At 46.4% G+C, this 16,976-nt stretch overlaps 1 protein-coding gene across 1 annotated transcript; it reads left to right on the forward strand.

The window, feature by feature from the left end:
- The first annotated feature begins 4,051 nt into the window (after positions 1-4,051).
- On the forward strand, positions 4,052-11,491 carry KRT2 (keratin 2). Its single transcript, XM_028532442.2, has 9 exons — positions 4,052-4,738; positions 5,721-5,935; positions 6,318-6,378; positions 7,195-7,290; positions 7,948-8,112; positions 8,420-8,545; positions 9,348-9,568; positions 10,742-10,776; positions 10,875-11,491. The coding sequence occupies exons 1-9, from the start codon at positions 4,103-4,105 to the stop codon at positions 11,291-11,293; spliced, it is 1,974 nt and encodes a 657-aa protein (XP_028388243.1). The 5' UTR covers positions 4,052-4,102; the 3' UTR covers positions 11,294-11,491.
- Positions 11,492-16,976: the final 5,485 nt, after the last annotated feature.

Consider the following 16,976-nt stretch of genomic DNA (forward strand, 5'->3'; position numbering starts at 1 on the left):
CAGGCACAATGCTGAAGGCTTCCTTTGTTGGTTGCTTGATGGCTTCATTAGTTCAACAAAGATGTAATGATCCCCTGCTGTGTCCTGGGCAGAGTCCCTGCCCTCATTCCTCCTCTGAATCTGGGGTCTGCCTTGCTTTGAGCAGTGGGCACATTCTGCTTTCCTGATGAGCCTGGGAGTCTGCATTCCAAAATGGGCTTCTGCACAGTGGGGTAGGTGGGCCTGGCTGCCCATAAGCCTGGCTTCTCAGTTAAAATCAGTTTGCCCAGGGCACCATAAAGTCGGTAGCCATGGGGTTGATGGTAAATAAAGAGGTAGTGTGAAAAAACAAACTAAAAAGAACATGTTAGGTAAGAAGGAAGGGAGGCCCAGGGCTGCAATGGAGAACTGGGTCAGGGGCTGGGACTATAGATGAGTGAGCAGTTTTAACATATTACTTACAAAGAAATGCCCTGGAGGAGATATTGAGCAAGTGACTCCTGCTGGGAGCCTGGAAGTCTCCTGTCCCACCTTCCTTTAGAGCTGCGGGAGCAGTTCTGTTGGAAAGCACTGGGCTTAGCAGGCAGCATGGGGATAAGGTACAGCTATCTTGAGAATTTTCTGCTGCAGGTCAGCCTGCAGACAGCTGATTTCCAGCCCACTGCTTGTCATCTCTCTACTTTCTGAACTTCTTTCTTGGTGTCATTGGATGCTATGGGTGTTGGTCCCTTGAGCAGCCTGAACTCAGCAGCAGGAGCTGGAGGAGAAGGGTTTGTGGTTTGTTTTGTTTTGTATTTGAAATCTAAACACTCGGTTTCCATTCTGGGGCTGTGTGAACAGGTACCTTGAGGGCACAGCACCTCTGTTCTGCTGAGCCTGAGTTCTTTGTAAAGGAGAGGTTCACTTCACTAGCCTGTGGAGAGAAGCCCCGATGGGGGCTGGGGGAGGTGGGACAGAACCCTGAGACTATGTCCTGGTAAGATCTGTAGGGAAGAGGTGCATGGCAGACTGTGAAGATTTGGTAACATCACATTTCCATGTCACGAAAAAGCTGCAATTCTGAACCCAAAATCTTAGAAATGATTTTTGCATCGTAGGCTTATTCCCTGAGTGACTGCTCTGTGCTGCACGAACAGAGAGGTTTAGGGTAAAGAGAAATATGACACTAACTCTGCCCAGCAGAAGCCTAGAGATGTGACTCATTGTACCACAAGGAAGGTTGTGAGGAGGTTGTAAGCGAGGTACGAATGCTGCTAAAGGAGTAGATGGGAGGGGGAAAGTAATTCCTACCCGAAGAATCTGGTGTTGGCATCCACATTTATTTCCCACTGGCTAAATACTTCACCCCCTCTCTGCTTCACACTGGGAGCTTGCTTTTCTGCTCCTCTGGCCAAGGGATGTGCTTTTGCAAACCTGTGAGGGGAAGCATTCAGGAGCCTGGGCTTGCCAGCAGCTTGTTAAAAGAAGGATTTTGGCTGGTGTGGCTCAGTGGATTGAGTGTTGGCCTGTGAACCGAAGGGTCACTGGTTTGATTCCAGGCCAGGGCACATGCCTGGGTTGCTGGCTGGGTTACTGGCTGGGTTATGGCCAGGTCTCCAGTGGGGGACATGTGAGAGGCAACCACACATTGATGTTTCTCTCCCTCACTTTCTCCTTCTTTTCCCCCTCTCTCAAAATAAATAAATAAAAACTTAAAAAAAAAGAGAAGGATTTTGTCCTACAGGATCACTGTTCTGCTCTCAGAGATAGCAAAGTGAAAACTCATTCCACCAACAGGTCAATGTCCTTGCGGGACAGTGTGGATTTAGGATAAATGTCCCCATTTCACAGATGAAGAAAGCAAAGACCATAGTGGAGGTCAGCTACAAAACACAGTTGGAATCAAGCATCTAAATACCCATCTCACTTTCTTAAAAAACTTGTTATCTACATAAGCACATTGACATTATGTGAGAGGTAAAGTCTAAAAAAGGAGTAAAATGTTATATAATATTCACATTGCATTCTTCCACCATCCACATTTTAAGAGAAGAGGACTCTACCTCTTCAACTTGACTTTCAAGAACTGGTAAATGGATCTAGAAAGGGAAGGTGCCCGGCAAAGAGACTGGAAAGGGAGACCCAGTGTGAGAGCAGAATAATAAAGCATGCAGACTGTATGCCTGGCACAAGCCTGGTATACAGCAGATGCTTAATAAATGTCTGTTCCTTTCTGTCACAGACAGACTAAGACCCCCCTCCCCCACCCCTACCAAAGCTGGCATGGCCTCAGCACAGTCATGATGGAGTAATGGACAATTAGGGCGTAGTTCAGATAGCCATAGATAATGACACGTTTAACTTTGGATTGAGGCTCTCTCCGAAGCCTTTAGCTTTACGATGTATTTGCATACTTACAATTATATAAGCCCAACTAGGGAAAATAAATAAAGGAGACACACAGATTTGCTTCTTTCAGCATTCTCTTATTGCAAATCAAACCTCTTGAATAACTAGCGCCCTGTTCTTTATCTTCATTGCCGCTTAGTTAAGACATAGGGCTGGAGACTACGGGGAGGTGGTGCAAAGGTAAATAGTACTTACTGAATTTCTGTGATTAACCAGGAACTGAGCTTAGCACATGTGTTTATCATCTTGTTCTGTTTTTACAATAGCTATATTCTTCTTGTTAGTCACTTTCCATAGATGAGGGAACTGAAGCCCAGAAAGCATTGTGAATTATCTAAGGTCATTTAACTAAAATACAATGAAACTGGGACTTAAACTTGAAGTTTATGTTTTTTACTTGAATGTATGGTAACTCTGAACTAGGATCTGAGAAATCCTGGTTTGGTAACTTAGGTGATTATGTGGAGTTCATGACCATAACACATGAAAAGAAAAGGAGATATCTTTGCTTCACCCCAAATAACAATACCTAACATTGATATTGTGTATCATTGTTTTCAAAACATTTCAGATAATTTTCCCATTTCATAGCTAACAATACAGGATTGAGTTTAATTCAACACCACAGAGAGTAAAATGCAAAATTGGGACTCAAACCCAGAATTTCTGACTTTAAATTTAATTCAAATAGTCCATAGTGCCTCTCCTATGTATTTGGCCACATGGACAAAGGAAGGACTGTGCTTGGATTTAGATGTGGGAGTTCTGTGCCTTTGGTGAGTTGGTGGGTCTTCTGATCTTCATCCAACCCTGGGTATCATCGAAGAGCGCAGCTTCCTAATTGCTCACCAGAATCACTGCCAAACTGTGACTGCTGACTGACTAAACCAAAGTACACTTGGATCTGGGAGTTGCAGAAAGCCTTTGATTGCAAACTTTTATTGGGTGCACAGAGTGAGATAGACCCAGAGGAGGAACTTTCCTTCAGCCCCTCATTTCTGGTTTTCATGTGGAAAATGACAGAGTTGATGGTTATAAAAACTTCTGGTTACAGGAAAGAAAATTCTCTTATCAATGCCTGGCTATTGTGCATTCCTTCTATATCACAGGAGGGAAAGAGTCAAGATATTCTGAAGAATGACAACTCTTTTGCAGTACCCTAAGTCAACTTCTTTCTGTAAGAGGATGCCTGTTTCCTCACAGCACATGCAAAGGCACTTGTTAAAACTCTCCCTGGGGCAGAAGGAAAAGCAAGGGGAACTCTAAGGCTGGTATTGAGGGACTCCGCAGTCTCTACCCCGTCATCTGGTATCAGCTGAGCTGTGGTGGCGAGCCTCCACTGGCCTCCTTTGGGTTAGTCCAGGACAGGGAACAGCATTTTGCAGGAGGTCCTTTTCAGATTGAGAAACACACATTCTGATCTCCTCTTTTGATGATTTTACAAAAATCAAATTGCATGACAGATGTCTAGATAAGCAGGAGAAGTTTGCAATCAAAGCAAGTTCTGGGATAGGGCAGGTTATAGATTTTTAATGGCTATTAGCTTGATAATCATACACCAGGAATAGCTTCCAGGCAGACCAAACCCATGCATAAGTGGGCCCACACCCATGCACACCAACACCTAGGTGGAGTATAAAAAAGGGACCCTGACAGTCTCCCAAGAGCAGAGTTGAATCTCCAGCCTTCAACTCTTCTCAGGAACCTTCAACTTTCCTTGCTGGGCAAAGCCATCATGAGTTGTCAGATTACGTGCAAACCTCGAAGAGCAGGAGGAGGTGGAGGAGGATTCCGGAGCTTCAGCAGTGGCTCGGCTGTGGTCTCTGGCGGGAGCCGGAGATCAGGCACCAGCTTCTCCTGTTTGAGCCGCCATGGCGGTGGCGGTGGCGGTGGCGGAGGCGGCTTTGGCAGTCGGAGTCTTGTTGGCCTTGGAGGAACCAAGAGCATCTCTATTAGTGTGGCCGGAGGAGGTGGAAGCTTTGGCTCCGGTGGTGGATTTGGTGGCAGAGGAGGTGGCTTTGGAGGTGGCTTCGGAGGTGGCAGTGGCTTCGGAGGTGGCAGTGGCTTCGGAGGTGGTGGCTTCGGAGGTGGCAGTGGCTTCGGAGGCGGTGGCTTCGGAGGCGGTGGTTTTGGAGGAGGCGGCTTTGGTGGAGGCCGCATGGGAGGTGGTGGCGGCTTTGGAGGTCCTGGGGGTCCTGGTGGCTTTGGGCCTGGAGGATTCCCTGGTGGAGGCATCCATGAAGTCTCCATCAACCAGAGCCTCCTGCAGCCTCTCAATGTGAAAGTTGACCCCGAGATCCAGAACGTGAAAGCCCAGGAGCGGGAGCAGATCAAAACTCTCAACAACAAATTTGCTTCCTTCATCGACAAGGTGAGTCATGAGAAGCTGGTTCCATCTGATGCTTTAGGATGCCCTACTTCCAGTGCTAACTGAAAAGCAAATCTCAGATTTGTCTGTTGTCCAGCCATGAGTGCAGTCGCATGAGCCTGGATTACTAGCAATATCCAAATGGGAAAGGTGCTGGCTTTGTGGGCTACATCTTCCACAGCAGTCGCAGTTAGGAGTTATTTGTGCCCTTGGCTTTACTGTTTTTGCTAAATAAATAGTATTTATGGAAAACTCTGAAAAATCATAGAAAAAGTGATATAGATAAATGATGGACTGACTGGGTCAGGCCCTGTGACAGCAGGTTTTGGAAGGAATTGCTGAGACATTTTCTTCTGAAATCCTCTTTCCTTCCCTAGAAGTTTTTACTTTATTAAATTCTGGGAAGCCAAATTTGAAATATCTACTGGGGGATGAATGAAGTTCCTGCCTTGAAGAGAAACATTCTCAGTTTTGTGACCCATAAAGTCTTTATTGGTGTCACTTTGGTGTGTCACTTTGGTGTGTTACAGGGTTTTCTTCCATTTCAAGGCCGTTGAACCTGTCTAGGGAATTTACAAGGCTCCTAAAAACCAGACTGAGGAGCCCTGCTTTTCAGTGCTCTCACATTCATCACCCTTGGGAGCAGCGCCAGTGGAGGCCTGCCTTTGGTTTTCCCCAGCATTTATGGGACCTTTGCCGAGAATTCACCTGGGATAGGGAGGGAAATGGCCTGGAGTCTTGGGAGCAGCTGCAAACAAACTAGTGGATGGGAAAGTAGGAAAAGCGTGCTGTGCACGGAGAATGCTGGGTGTAATATGAGGAATCTATAGAACCTTCCCAGTGTGGAGGCAGGGAGCTCAAGCTCTGTCCAGCACAATCTGGCATGATCTGTCATCCAGCTCAGGAGGATGAAGCCATGTAGACTCCTCTAGGTCCCAAAGCAGGGCAGTCCAGAGCTCATGTCCTATTCTTCTGGTCATGGCAGGTGCGGTTCCTGGAGCAGCAGAACCAGGTATTGCAGACCAAATGGGAGCTGCTGCAGCAAATCAATGTCAGCAGCCGTTCCACCAACCTGGAACCCATCTTTCAAGCATATATTGGCCAACTGAAGAAATATGTGGATTCGCTGTCTGCAGAAAGGACAACACAAGATTCAGAGCTGAGCAACATGCAGGATCTCGTTGAGGAATATAAGAAGAAGTAGGTGGCAGAGAAAACATTGAGTGGAGACATTGATCTGAGCCACTTGATTATTCCCCCAGCATGAGATGGGAGACTTCCCAGCAAGTCACTCATCTCTCACTTGCATTTGTGGCGATAAAGGAAAGAGGCATTGGGATCTTTGCTGATAATTTGCGAGGAAGACATTCAGGGCTTTAGAAATCACCTGTTTTACTTGTTTGAGAGTTAATTTGTTGAAAATCACCCTCATTTAGGATATCATGGTTTCATTTTAGACCATTAAAGAGTGCTTAATATTCCATGAGAATAGGGTAATTTTGGTGAATCTACCAGGAAAAGGAAAAGAAAAAAGTGAACCAAGTAGAACTAATCTAACACTATGTCTTTTGGGTCCCAACAGGTATGAGGATGAAATCAACAAGCGCACAGCTGCTGAGAATGATTTTGTGACACTTAAAAAGGTGAGCAAGAGAATGTCATGGCTGTGCTGGGGATGAGAGTGCTTCAGAAGCCTGTGGTATCCAAACAGACAGGCTGGAGAACAACTCTGAGCGAAAAGACCAGTGGCAAGGGAAAGGGGTGAGGCGTGTCTATCACTGATTCTCTTGGGAACAAAAGTGTTTTTGTAGTTCAAGTTTCTGGAGACAATTTTCAAAGATGTTGTGCAATTTGGTAGAGCCTTTCCCATCAATAACCTATTAAAACCTATATTGGATTATGAAAGATAAAAATAAAGAGAGCACTTAATTCTTCTAAGAAGTTAAGAAAGGAATGGGACTTCTCTAAGAATGCCTGCTGTTGCCTGTTGGTTGTGCTGATGAAGGTTTGAGCTAGAAGGCAAAAGTGAGGGTGTTCAGCTGGTTCCTACAGAGACTTTGATATAAAATCCAAAGAAACTCAGGAGAGATTGGGATGGACAGACAGGATGGGACAGTGGAGGACTGTTAAAAACCACAGAGGCCACTATGTCCCATAATGTATCAAGCAAGAGGGAGAAAATGGTTGACAGAGCTTGATCTATTCAGAGCTCTGTTGGTGTTGAGGTGCATGAGCAGTGAATGTGGGCATGGAACCCCAAGGGAAAGCACAGAGTGGACTCCATGCCTGATGAGGTCCCATGAGGACATGGTTCATCTGGAGGTGCCTGGGATATTGGACAGCAGCTAGCAGGGACTGGGTGGAATGGAGTGTAGAGAGAGGATGGGATGCATACCCAGAAAGGGGGTGAATAAGTGGAGGTCATGAGTTTTACCAGAGGCTGCTTACCTTTCTTACAGGATGTGGACAATACCTACATGGCCAAGGTGGAGCTGCAATCCAAAGTAGACGTGCTGAGCCAGGAGCTTGAGTTCATGAAAGCCCTCTTTGAGGCGGTAAGGAGGCTGATCCCAGAGAGAACCTTTCTTTCCACCCTTCCCACCAAAGGAAAGCCCTTCCCAATTGGTGAAAAAGTGGTATAGGTGGGGTGTATGGACAGGCTGACTTCAAATTGCCATCATTCCAGGCCGCTAGGGGGCTTCTATGGAGCAGGTCTTGGAGGAGAGCAACTTTCTCCTCTGGCATCACAGGAAGCAAGGCTCAGGAAACACTAGGACAACTTCCCCTTACTCCAGTTGCCAAATGTCCCACTCCCTTTAAGAAGAGATCTGTCCTGTTCCCATCCCTATGTCCAATATAATTTGGAGGTCAAATGTAATATACCTATCTGCTCCCTGCCTAAATGCACATACATGACTTCTGCAACAGGAAGTATATTTTAAGGCACTTGCCATTAACTAGCTTCTTTCTGGGGGCACTAATCAAAACTGCATGAATGATGAAGGCTGTTAACTAGGAGGCTCAGAAATACAGACCCCTCTCCCACAATTCTCAGGGCAACCTCGGCAGGGGCCTAGGAATGATGGTGATGGAACTTTAAACTCCATGCAGTGCACGCTGAGTCTGAGGCTCTGTGTGGCTCCCGAACACCAGGGAGGGGCTACCTTCTCACTGGACAGGGAAGCCATGGCCGGAACTCCCATGTGTTGCAGGAGCTGTCCCAGGCGCACCAGACTATCACTGACACCAATGTTATCCTGTCCATGGACAACAACCGCAACGTGGACCTGGACAGCATCATCGCCGAGGTCCAGGCCCAGTATGAGGAGATTGCTTTTAGAAGCAAGGCTGAGGCCGAGGCCCTCTACCAGAGCAAGGTAAGTACTAGGAGCCCAGGGAGAACCACAGCTGCTTATAGCCAGCCAGAAACTGTACAATAAGGTTGTTATTGTTTTTATTTAGTGGAAGTTAGGCATCGTTCCCCAGAAAGAGTGTCCATAGTACCCTAAGTGTCCTCAATCGAGTCTGGCACTGAGTCTTTCCGGGGGTATCAGATGGTTCCCACCCCCCATGAGTGCAGCCATGATATCCTGCTTGGCTGATGCTCCCTGGACCAGTACCAGACTTTCCCTGCTTCAAGCCAAGCTTCTCCCCAGCTGCAACTGTTTTTCTCTTCCCATACAGTATGAGGAGCTCCAGATCACTGCTGGGAAACATGGAGACAGCATGAAAGAGATCAAGATGGAGATCCATGAGCTGAACCGCATGATCCAGAGGCTGAAAGGGGAGATTGACCACGTGAAGAAGCAGGTGGGGCATGGCCCTGAGAACTGGTGCAGCTCCACTGGTTGTGCAGGGCTTGGGGTGGGGTGGGAGGCTGTGTATAGGTGTGTGCAAATGTGTGTGTGTGTGTGTGTGTGTGTGTGTGCAAGACAGGGAGCCAGAGAAACTGAGATGTTCTAATCTAGTGTATATTGATCCCGAATGCTTTGGGCTTAATATAATTTAAGGCTTATAACAATTTTTAGAGTGGCCTAAGAGACATTCTAAAGCAAGGAGTAGTATGGGGAAAGAATTGTGTCCGCTGTTTGATTGCTCACACTGGTGAAAGAGAAGAATAACAAATAAAGCAGGGGTCATTGGACTTGTCATGGACTGCAGCTATAGTGTCCCACCGTGGCACAGCCCTGAGCACCGCCAGCTGCATGATGGAGCAGCAGTGAGTGCTTCAGGGAGTTGGCATAGGACTGGGCATTAGTTTTGAAAGAGAGGATGTGGGCACAGAATCTGCTCCATAAACAACAGAATTTGTGAGGCAGTCCACCTCGGATGTTTCCATTTGCAGCTACAAAATGGGATAATGATCTGGACCTGTGTTGTGAGGGTCTGTGTGGGGAACTTATTCCAGTCAAAGGCGACCTGGGAAGATGATGCCACAGAGACAGCAACAAGTTTTAGCACGGTTGTTTGCAGCTTGTGTTAACTCCAGGGGAACCCAATACTTCCAGGGCCAGTGATTCTGGCTTGCCACACCCTAAACACCTCTGTTCCCTCTCTGCCAGGCAGACTCCAGTCTCTGTATAAACAGAAAGCTTTTCTCCTTCCCTTGTAGTGTAAGAATGTGCAAGACTCCATTGCAGATGCTGAGCAAAGGGGAGAGCATGCCATCAAAGATGCCAAGAACAAGCTCAATGAGCTGGAGGAGGCCCTACAGCAGGCCCGGGAGGATCTGGCCCGGCTCCTGAAGGACTACCAGGACCTCATGAACACCAAGCTGGCCCTGGATGTGGAGATCGCCACCTACAGGAAGCTGCTGGAGGGCGAGGAGTACAGGTGAGGGGTACTGGGAGGGCAGAAGGGACCCGGGTTCACCCTCCCTTATCTCTTAGAACCACGGCTGGAGGCAAAGTCAGGGAAAGCAGTGGTGGAGCTGGGGCCTTGTGATGGCTGAGAGTTGACGTCTCTATGTCCCCTGAGCAGAAAGTCAGGACACAAAGCATTATTGTAAAGTGGTAGATTTATTCATATGGAATGACTAACAAGGCAGAGTCAGTTAAATTAAGCAGTAAATTAATTGTGGTCTTTTCTGAAACAAACAAACAACCAAACAAACAACTTCCCCACCCCCCAAAAAAACCCCAGAAATGCTATGAAAGCAGGTTAGTCCTAGACACTTTGAAACCTTGCTTTCTGGGTCTGTGGGGTGCATGGTCTCTCCTGCCTCCACGTTGTGACCTGGAATAGGGAGATGGGTTGGGGTGTGCTGACTGGCTGGGGTGTGCTCACCCAGAGCAGAAGCCAGACCTAATTTTTTGCAGGTTTCTGGAGGCATAAACAGAACCATTTGCTAATGCCCCCAAAGAGAACCTTTCTGTCCAAAGGGGTCAGAAAGCTTTGCTAGTGTCATTAACACCCCCAGTGATTTAATCTGGCTATAAGCAACTGGAGGAGGAAAGCTGCCCTGGACCACCAGCAAGCCAGTATGACAGACAGGGAGCTGCTGGCTCAGGCTGCTGCTCTGTGCCTGTCTGCGAGGCCAAGCTTCATGTCCCCCAGCTTGCAAGAGGCATTGGGAAAGAGTTCAGATGGAGCTGAGGACGGTGGGGCAGGAGAGTGGGGCAGGGAGGCTGCACAGAGCTGCAGTTCTTTCTGAACCAAATGTTCATGCAATACAGCCTCATTTCAAAATTTCTGGTGTGGCTTGGATTCTGAATATTAGATTCCTCAAGATGGATTTAAATACAAAGATGGGGTGCCAAGTCAAAAGTGAATTTGACTTCTGATTATTTTTATGAGAGCAAAAAATGTAGATGAATGGGGATACCAGGCAGTGTGGAAACAGGGGGCTGGTCCCATCTCTGTGATCTGGCAGCACAGAGGAGAGTGGGCTCTCTAGGGCTCTGGTGGCTGATGTTAGAGGCTAACCTGTACACTTGTAGGTGGCACTTGTAAAACAACATGTGTGTAGAACTTAAGTGCTCTGTCTTTTCTCCCTCTCCTTTACAGGATGTCTGGAGACCTCAGCAGCAGCGTGACTGTGTGTAAGTGGGGGTATGGTCCTGTCCTCTGCATGGTGTGTTGGGTGGAGGCAGGCTGAGACAGTCAGAACTTTCTATGGTATCACCATCTCTCTCTGCAGCTGTGACAAGCAGCACTATTTCTACAAGTGGGACATCCAAGTCTGGCTCTGGAGGCTTCGGTTCTGGAGGTAGAGGATCTGGTTCTGGAGGAGGAGGAGGAGGAGGAGGAGGATATGGCTCTGGAAGCAGCAGTTTCGGCTCTGGAGGCAGAGGGTCAAGCTCCAGAAGTGGCGGTGGAGGAGGCAGTGGAGGCGGCAGTTCCAGAGGAGGCTCCGGCTCCGGAGGAGGCTATGGTTCTGGAGGAGGATATGGCTCTGGAGGAGGCTCTAGAGGAAGCTCTAGAGGAGGCTCTAGAGGAAGCTCTGGAGGGGGGTATGGCTCTGGAGGTGGTACTAAATCAGGAGGGGGAGGTTTTAGCTCTGAGAAGGGTGGCTCCAGTGAAAGTTACAGTTCCAACGTAAGCTTCTCTTTTAGATAAAGATGGAGTTCTGCTCCTGATTCTCCCACTCCAGAATGTAGAGGCCTGTCTTTGTACATCTAATTGACAGACAGCAAATCAAACCTTGTCATCCACCTCTGATAGCATTTTGGAGGAAAGGGATGCCTACATTAAATTTTTCAAATATCTCCTCTCCAAACAAATTAGTTGAAGCCACTGACACCTTCTGTCCCCTGGGGAAGAATCTGCATTGCCTAGGTTTGTGCTTCTAGCCATGCCCCCATTCCTGGTCACTCCTTGCATTGCCCATTTGGTGGTCCTCCCCCCGACAGGTATTCTGTTGAGGACCCAGTTTCAAAGCCCGTGCCTTTCCCCTGACAGTGTCCCCAGGGAAACAAGTTTCTGTGTATATAGCCTGTTTTGCTGGCTCTGAATCTAAAGTGCTGTGGTCTTGGTGTCTGCACAATAAACTTCATTTGCAATTCATAGCATGTGATGTGTGTTTCATGTCAAGCCTTGGCAGAAGTGGGTACCCAGGGGCTATTACTCATTGCCTTCTAACTTAAGACACCAGAAAATGGAGAGATTTGGAAAGGGTAAGAGAAGATTCCTGAAGGAGAAACATGTTGCCCTGGGGGCAGTGTAACTGGGAGGAGCCAATGTCCCCCCCTCCCTCTGAAATTCTTTAAGAGCAGTAATGAAGCAGGGCTGGCCCTGAGTCAGGGGATTCACGTGTGTCATGAGCATGTGTTTGAATTATAGCCTTTCCTACAAGCCAGCCTTCAGTCCCTGCTCAGATCGTCTGATCTGGGCTCGAAGAACCAAAAACACCAAGTAGTCTGCATGACCACCAATTCTACAGGTGACACTGGCACTGAGAAAAACAGGGAGCCAACACAGGTGACCATGCTATTCACCAGGATTTTATTAATGCAGGTTTATTTAACCTTCGTTGATGCATACTTAATTCAAATTTATACTAACCTAATAACAACACTAATCACTCAGAAACTATTAGTAATAACATTACACAAAAGAATTGGGGGACAAGGAACCTGAGTCCCAGAGTCTTAGTTTGTGGGTCTGGGAGACAGCACAGTGAGCAAGGGAGCCATGAGTGTCTTGCAAGGAAGACTCTCCAGAGCCAGGTGGGCAGCAGTGCAAATGAAGTCCTCAGTCCAGCAGGACAGAGCCTCTGGCAGCTGATGCCAAGGAAGATCAGCATGGCGTGGAGCAGCACTCCGGTGTGTGGAGCTCAGCTGTCTCAGCAGTGGATTGGAACCTGCCTCAATTATACCCTTAGAGTGGCATATTCCACCCCATTGGGTCTCTTGATAAGTGTCTTGGTACCCCTGATGGCAAGTGGGAAATTTCCCCAGGAGCCTATTTATGGGTGTCTTGCTTTGCAGACATGGCTGTTCTGGTCATGTGTACGGATATCTTAGGTGTGTCTCCTTGCCAGATGTGTCTAACATGACTTAGGTAGATTCCCTCTTGAACCAAAGTGTCATGGCTGACTGGTAGCCACCTTGGTTGACATGACTGACTCCATTTTGTTTTATATACTTTATGCTATCTTGACTGGACAAATGTCACTTTATTGGGCCTGTTCTCCAGTGTGATGTTCTCAAAAAGTACTTGCCAGACATGGGGAATGTAATATTTCCATGAAGTTGACAGGGGGATTAGTGGAAAATTCTCTTTTCCAGAAAAAAGCCACTCTTCTTAACAAGCATTTCCCACAGGCTCCACCCCACTCCTGCCCTAGCTGAGAAAAGCTCTGATCTGAGGCACCTTCTCCTCAGAGCAAACAAGCTGAGCCCCCTGAGCTCCCATCCAGACTGCCTGCAGTTCTGAGCTTCCAGGGCAGAGTTCCCTCAGTCTGACCTAAGTCCCCATGTGGAGCTCTCAAGAAAGCTGAAGGAGAATATCTGGGGAAGCCTCTGGGACTATAAAATGACCTCCAGAATAAGAGAATGCTATTTTCACAGAACATTTCCCCTTCCATCAGAGAACACATTCAGCAGATAATGGACCATTCTTTTCTCCCCTCCTCCAGCAACCCTCTGTAAACTCCCACCCCTGGACATCCCTGGACAAGAGAAGGCAGGTGGCCTTCTCTTGTAAGTGTGAAGATGATTTCAGTCCCTTTCCACCGAAAGGCCTTGTCACCTGACCTGGACCTCCTGGGAACTCAGGAATGGCTGGGCGGGCAGGATGAGCTCTTAGGGCTGATATCAGACTGGCCAGAGTTGAACAAATTGCAGTTGGTAGCTTAGGTTGGGTTAGGTGAAGCTTCATGTATGTGGTGTTCAGATACAGCAGGTATGGTCTAAACCAACTCAGAAAAAAATACTGAGGGGTTCCTCCTGGCTGGTGTAGCTCAGTGAATTAAGTGTAGGCTTGTAAACTGAAAGGTTGTAGGTTTGATTCCCAGTCAGGGCACATGCCTGGGTTGTGAGCCAGGTCCCTGGTGGGGGGTTCATGAGAGGTAACCACACATTGATGTTTCTCTCCCTCTCTTTCTCCTTCCCTTCCCCTCTCTCTAAAAAATAAATAAGTAAAATCTTAAAAAATACTGAGGGGTTCTTTTCTCTTTCATTATACTCTAGCTTCAAACCTTGATGAGGTCTCTGTTGAGTCTGGGAGCCTCTTCCTGTCCTTAAAGGTTGTAGCAATGGTTTTGAGAAATGCAGGGGGAAGCATTAATAGACAATAGGTTGTTTCACCTGTCCCCAGACCAGCCAGCCCCAGGTCTGAGGGTGACAAACAGGAAGAGCTCTGAAAGCTGCAGGCTGCAAGGTGACAGTACATGAAACTGACTGTTCTAAGGTGATCTGTTGCTCAGAAAAGGGCCCTTGATTAGGTGGGAGAAGTCTGGGCAGTAGTGAGGGTGTAGACTGGGAAGGAGAAGTGCAAAGGTCCTGGCTGTTTTAGGGTGCATACACCATGCAAGCATGAACATGGCCTTAAATAGAGACTAGTGTCCCAGAAACTTAGGGCTGGAAGGGGGATTTCACTGTCAGTGAATTTGAACTTCTGATTTAGGTTAGAAATCAGGTAAGGCACAGAACCAGGCCTCCATCCCTTATTCATGCACTATTTAAAGGCTTCAGGAATGGTGAGCCATTTGGTAACTTTTGGAAGGGAAAGAAGGTAAGGCAGGTAAGGTGGAAGTTTTTACTCCCAACTACCTTAATTCCTGAGACTGTCAGTGGTGTGAGTCTTCTAAGGCTCATAGCTTCTCACTCATACCCCACCTGGAACACAACCCTTCTTTTCAGATCTACTCAGACACATGTTACTGTTTTTTAAAAGGATTTTATTTATGTATTTTTATACAGAGGGGAAGGGAGGGAGAAAGAGAGGGAGAGAAACATCAATGTGTGATTGTCTCTCACATGGCCCCCAATGGGGACCTGGCCCACAACCCAGGCATGTGCCCCAAGTGGGAATCACAGGCTGTACTCAGTCCACTGAGCCACAGCAGCTGGGGCCACATGTTACTTTCATGTTGGACTCTAAGCAAAATTAGCTTTTTAAGTTAATTCAGGAATATAGGCCTGAGGCCTGAAAGAAATCTGGCTGTAGGCAGATAGTGGAGTGAGGGGCCAGCTTGAGGAAGAGATTCTCCTTTCCCTCCTAGGAGTCCCAGGAGACTAGTCCACTATCTGGGCCATGCCCCTTCCACCGAATCTGTTAATTGACTTGTCAGGTCCTGGGCTTCAAAAAGAATAGATGGACACAAGCAGAAGGGCTTTACGAGCTCTATTTCCACAGGGAACTGGACTAAATATTTATGTTCTGATAATATTGCAGAATATTCGGAACATGCTCCCTTTCATAGTTCCCTCCCTTCCTCTGCCTGGGAGTCTAAGGATGAATTCAAATGAGCCTCTTTGCTCCCCTTCACCAAAATCTTCCCTATCAATTTAAATGAGAGTCCTGAGACAGCTGACCTCCTCCAGGAAGCCTGGTTGAATGGAGCACTCACGCTTCCTCTACTTGCTGTGAAGTGGAGAAGCCTTGCTGTGGGAGTTGGGAGACTTGAATGTTGATCTTCATCTTGGGGGGAATCATCGTGCAACTTTATACTAGTCATTTCTTCTCCCAAGCCTGATTTCTGCATCAGTTAAAGGAGATGTAATGAGATATCTCTATGTATGCCCCCAGCTCTGATGAAAAAAAAAAAAAAAGCCCTATCTGTGCTGTTGGGTAGGCTTGTTTGTTAAGCCTCCCAGTCAAATGCGGGATTTGGGACACAGCATCAGGAAAGAGGCTTAGAGACACAGGGTGTGGGTAGGTGTGAACACCTGAAGGTCTGTGTTGTTTTCATCCTACTTATTTCATTTCCTTTCAATTTTTAAATTTGAAGATCTTACTGGCTTTATTAAATGATTCATGAGTAGGGCAGCACCCCACCTGGCAAGCAGAGAGGAACCCCTCCTTCCATTTCATTTTGGTTCAGTGATTGTTGGATAATGACTGTGGGCAAGGCACTGCACCAGGCTGCTCACAAGACACTGCAACCCACAGGGAGCTTATACTCCAGTTAGGGGATGAATGAGAAATTTATTAATAGCTATTAATATAAGAGCTACTCTGGGAGTAGAAGTGGTGCATTAAATCACCTGGGGACCTCATTCAAAATTCACATTCTTCTTTCCAATAGTCTTAGCGTTTTTCCCGTAGAGTGGGAATAGGCTAGGACACCTCCTGTTACTATCTCTATATTCATCATGCTAGAATTCCTGAAGAGTGCAATAGTGCAAGAAAAAGGCATAAAAACGTATAGATTGGAAGGAGGAAATAAAACTGATTTTATTCATATAGGGTATGATTGTCTATGTAAGAGATCCCAAAGATTCTACACAAAAGCTACTAAAACTAACATGAGCTTAGCAAGGTTACAGGTTACAAACTAGCAACAAAAGTTGTAAATTAAAATTAAAAAGCAGTATCATTTACAATAGCACCAAGAAAGCACAGCATATTTAAATATACAGGTGAAAATTTGTGTATCATCTATGTACACAAAACTGAAAAAAAAACAATGATGAAAGAAATTTAAAATCCCTAAGTGGACGGAGAGATATACCATGTTCATGGATTGGAAGACTCATATTGTTAAGATGTCAATTCTTCCTGAATTAATCTATATGTTCGATGAAACTTCAATCAAAATTACAGCACGATTTTTTGTAGAAATTGGTAAGATTATTCAAAATGTACATGGATGGCTGGGCAGTTCAGTTGGTGAAAGTGTCGACTCAACACACCCAAGCTGCAGGTTCAGCCTCTGGTCAGGGCACATACAGGAAGCAGCCAATGAATGCATAAATAAGTAGAATAATAGATCAATATTTATTTTTTCTCTCTCCCTTCCTCTCTCTCTCTCAAACCAATTAATCAATAAAAAATTTTTCAAATGTACATGGAAATGCAAAGTGCCTGGATTAACCAAAATAATATTTAAAAAAGTTACAGGGCTCACACTACTTGATTTTGAGACTTATTATAGTAATCAAGATAGCATGGTATTGGTTAAAGGATAGATACATAGGTCAGTGAAATGGAGTAGAAAGTCAGAAATAGACTATAAATATTCTGGAAGAAACAATAGCAGAAATTCTTTGTGGTGTTGGGTTAGACGAAGTTTGCTTAGATACAACACCCAAAATTTGAGCAATAAGAGAAAAAGATTAGAAAACGAATCATTATC

The sequence above is a fragment of the Phyllostomus discolor genome, chromosome 2, assembly GCF_004126475.2.
Source record: "Phyllostomus discolor isolate MPI-MPIP mPhyDis1 chromosome 2, mPhyDis1.pri.v3, whole genome shotgun sequence".
In the NCBI taxonomy this organism is placed as follows: Eukaryota; Metazoa; Chordata; class Mammalia; order Chiroptera; family Phyllostomidae; genus Phyllostomus; species Phyllostomus discolor.